This window comes from Crocodylus porosus, unplaced genomic scaffold (assembly GCF_001723895.1).
Source record: "Crocodylus porosus isolate Cpor-Errol unplaced genomic scaffold, CroPor_comp1, whole genome shotgun sequence".
Lineage (NCBI taxonomy): Eukaryota > Metazoa > Chordata > Crocodylia > Crocodylidae > Crocodylus > Crocodylus porosus.
Genome location: NW_017728948.1, coordinates 45,686,333 through 45,688,511, shown reverse-complemented (window position 1 = coordinate 45,688,511; position 2,179 = coordinate 45,686,333). Strand labels below are relative to the sequence as shown.

Below are 2,179 nucleotides of genomic sequence, written 5' to 3'. Positions count from 1 at the left end.
TTACTATGGCCCTCAGCTGAGCAAAATTTGGATGCCTCACCTGATGAAGTCATTCTAACCAGATGCCTGTCTTACTTCTCTCTCAAATGGTTTTGCTTGTTTTTACAGAATTAGAGCTACAAAAAGTGAAATACATCTCTCAGTGGCAGAGTACCACTAAGGTAAATTAGCTAAACATTCATTCATACATAAAATTTAATGTATTCAAACATCTTTAAACTGCTTTAAAGTTTTTAAAATTTAAACATCTTTAAACTGCTTTACCAATGATCAGCACGCTCATAAAAAATACCATAATAAAAAAAATCCACATGAAGAATCTGTCCATCACTTTTGCTACTTTTTTCCACTCAATCCCTTTAGCACGGTTTGCTTTGTGGTCTCTAACACAATTAGCAATATACTCAATATTTTTTATCAGTATTTTATAGCAAGAACAGCAGTTGACACCATCCTTTGCATTTTCACACTGAATTCCATAGCTTTTATTTATAGGTCCATTCAGCTTCTTCTTGACGTCACTGTCATTGTTTCTGTTGCTGGAAAGTTGATTCCTTACCTCTTCATATCTGTCTTGTCTTTTCTGATACTTATCCTTTCTTAATTTATGTTCTTGATCTTTCTCCCTTTGTGGACTTACGCAATTCTCACCCACATCATAAACAAAAAAAAATTTTGACATATAGTCCAAAATAACAACCCTGGCCCATTGTGGAACAGGTTTTGCTTCTGATCCACAGTGATGAATATTCATTATGATGATTGTCAGTGCAGTGGAGGCAGTGATCATTGTCATAGTTGCTATGTAATATTTGCCTGTAATGTTCAAAAGTGAATGTGTATTAAAAATATTAATGTTAAATTATCTTCTACAGAAATTTAAAAAACACAACAGGAAGCTAAACATAACAGTAAGAAGCTATCAGCAAAAGTTATCATTTAGAATTACCCTTGTGCTGTATAGTTAGGGTTGCACTAAATTTGCCACTTAAAAAGGAATTAATTTATTAAAATAAAGACCTCACACAGAGATCATTACTATAATTATACCATTTGAATAAGAATATTCATTGAATAATCAAAGTAAATATTCTTCACACTCCCACACACTGACAGCACTGGGTCAGAGGAGGGACAGACTTAAGTGCTCTGGGTCCATATACAAGGGCGTCAGGGGGAAAGAGATTTAAAGGTAGGGGTTTACTACAGGCGCCCCAACCAAGGGGAAGAGCTGGACTGGGAATTCTCAGGTCAGATTGTGGAGGCAGTTAAGTCAAGGGACGTGGTCATCATGGGTGACCTAAACTATCCAGACATCTGCTGGGAAGAGCAGTCAGGTCTGATCACTCACATAGGTTCCTAGCTGAGTTACAGGACCTCCATCTAACCCAGGAGGTGCACAGTCCCACCAGGGGAAATGCCTTGTTTGACCTGGTCCTGGCCATGGGCAATGACCTGGTGAGTGGACTGCGGGTTCTCGACCACTGGGCAATAGCAGTCATTGCCTACTGGAATTCACCATCCAGCGCAGGGTGTCAAAAGCCTTCAGCAAGGCAGCAGCCCTTGACTTCAGGAGGGCAGATTTCAATGAGGTAAGGAGACTAGTTGGGGAGGCACTGAAGTCCCGGAAGGGAGGGGAGTTGGGAGTCCAGGAAGAGTGGTTGTTCCTTAAGGATGATCCTCCAAGCCCCAAGGATGACAATCCCCATGAGGATCAAAGGGGGCAGGAGTACTCAAAAGCCCCCATGGCTCACCAAAAGCATTCACTAATGTCTCAAAGCTAAATGGAAGGGAGGGGCCATCACCAAGGAGGATTATACCTCCATTGCCTGAGATTGTAAGGGGGCTGTTAGGAAGGCTAAGGCAGAGATGGAACTAGGACTAGTGACCTGGATCAAGGATAACAAGTAGTCCTTTTTTAAATACATAGGGGATAAAAAGAAGGTACTGGGTAACATAGGGCTTCTGCAGGATACACTAGGAAATCTGATGGTCACATCAGATGACAAAGCTAACCCCTTTGACAATTTCTTTACCTCCATATTTTTGAGCAGGGACCAGGACATTCCTCACACTGGGATCCCTGATAGACCCAGGGGAGCTGCAGCCAGGCCCAGGGTTAGTGAGGACCTAGTCAGGGAACTTCTGGTGGGTTCTGACCTGTTCAAGTCAGCAGGTC

At 41.8% G+C, this 2,179-nt stretch overlaps 1 protein-coding gene across 1 annotated transcript in view; it reads right to left on the bottom strand.

The window, feature by feature from the left end:
* Positions 1-250: 250 nt before the first annotated feature.
* Positions 251-2,179, bottom strand: part of CHRNA9 (cholinergic receptor nicotinic alpha 9 subunit) — a 7,648-nt gene continuing 5,719 nt past the window's right edge. The window contains exon 5 of the mRNA XM_019552664.1: positions 251-816. Coding sequence (XP_019408209.1) covers positions 251-816 — 566 coding nt within the window. The remainder of the gene's footprint in view (positions 817-2,179) is intronic.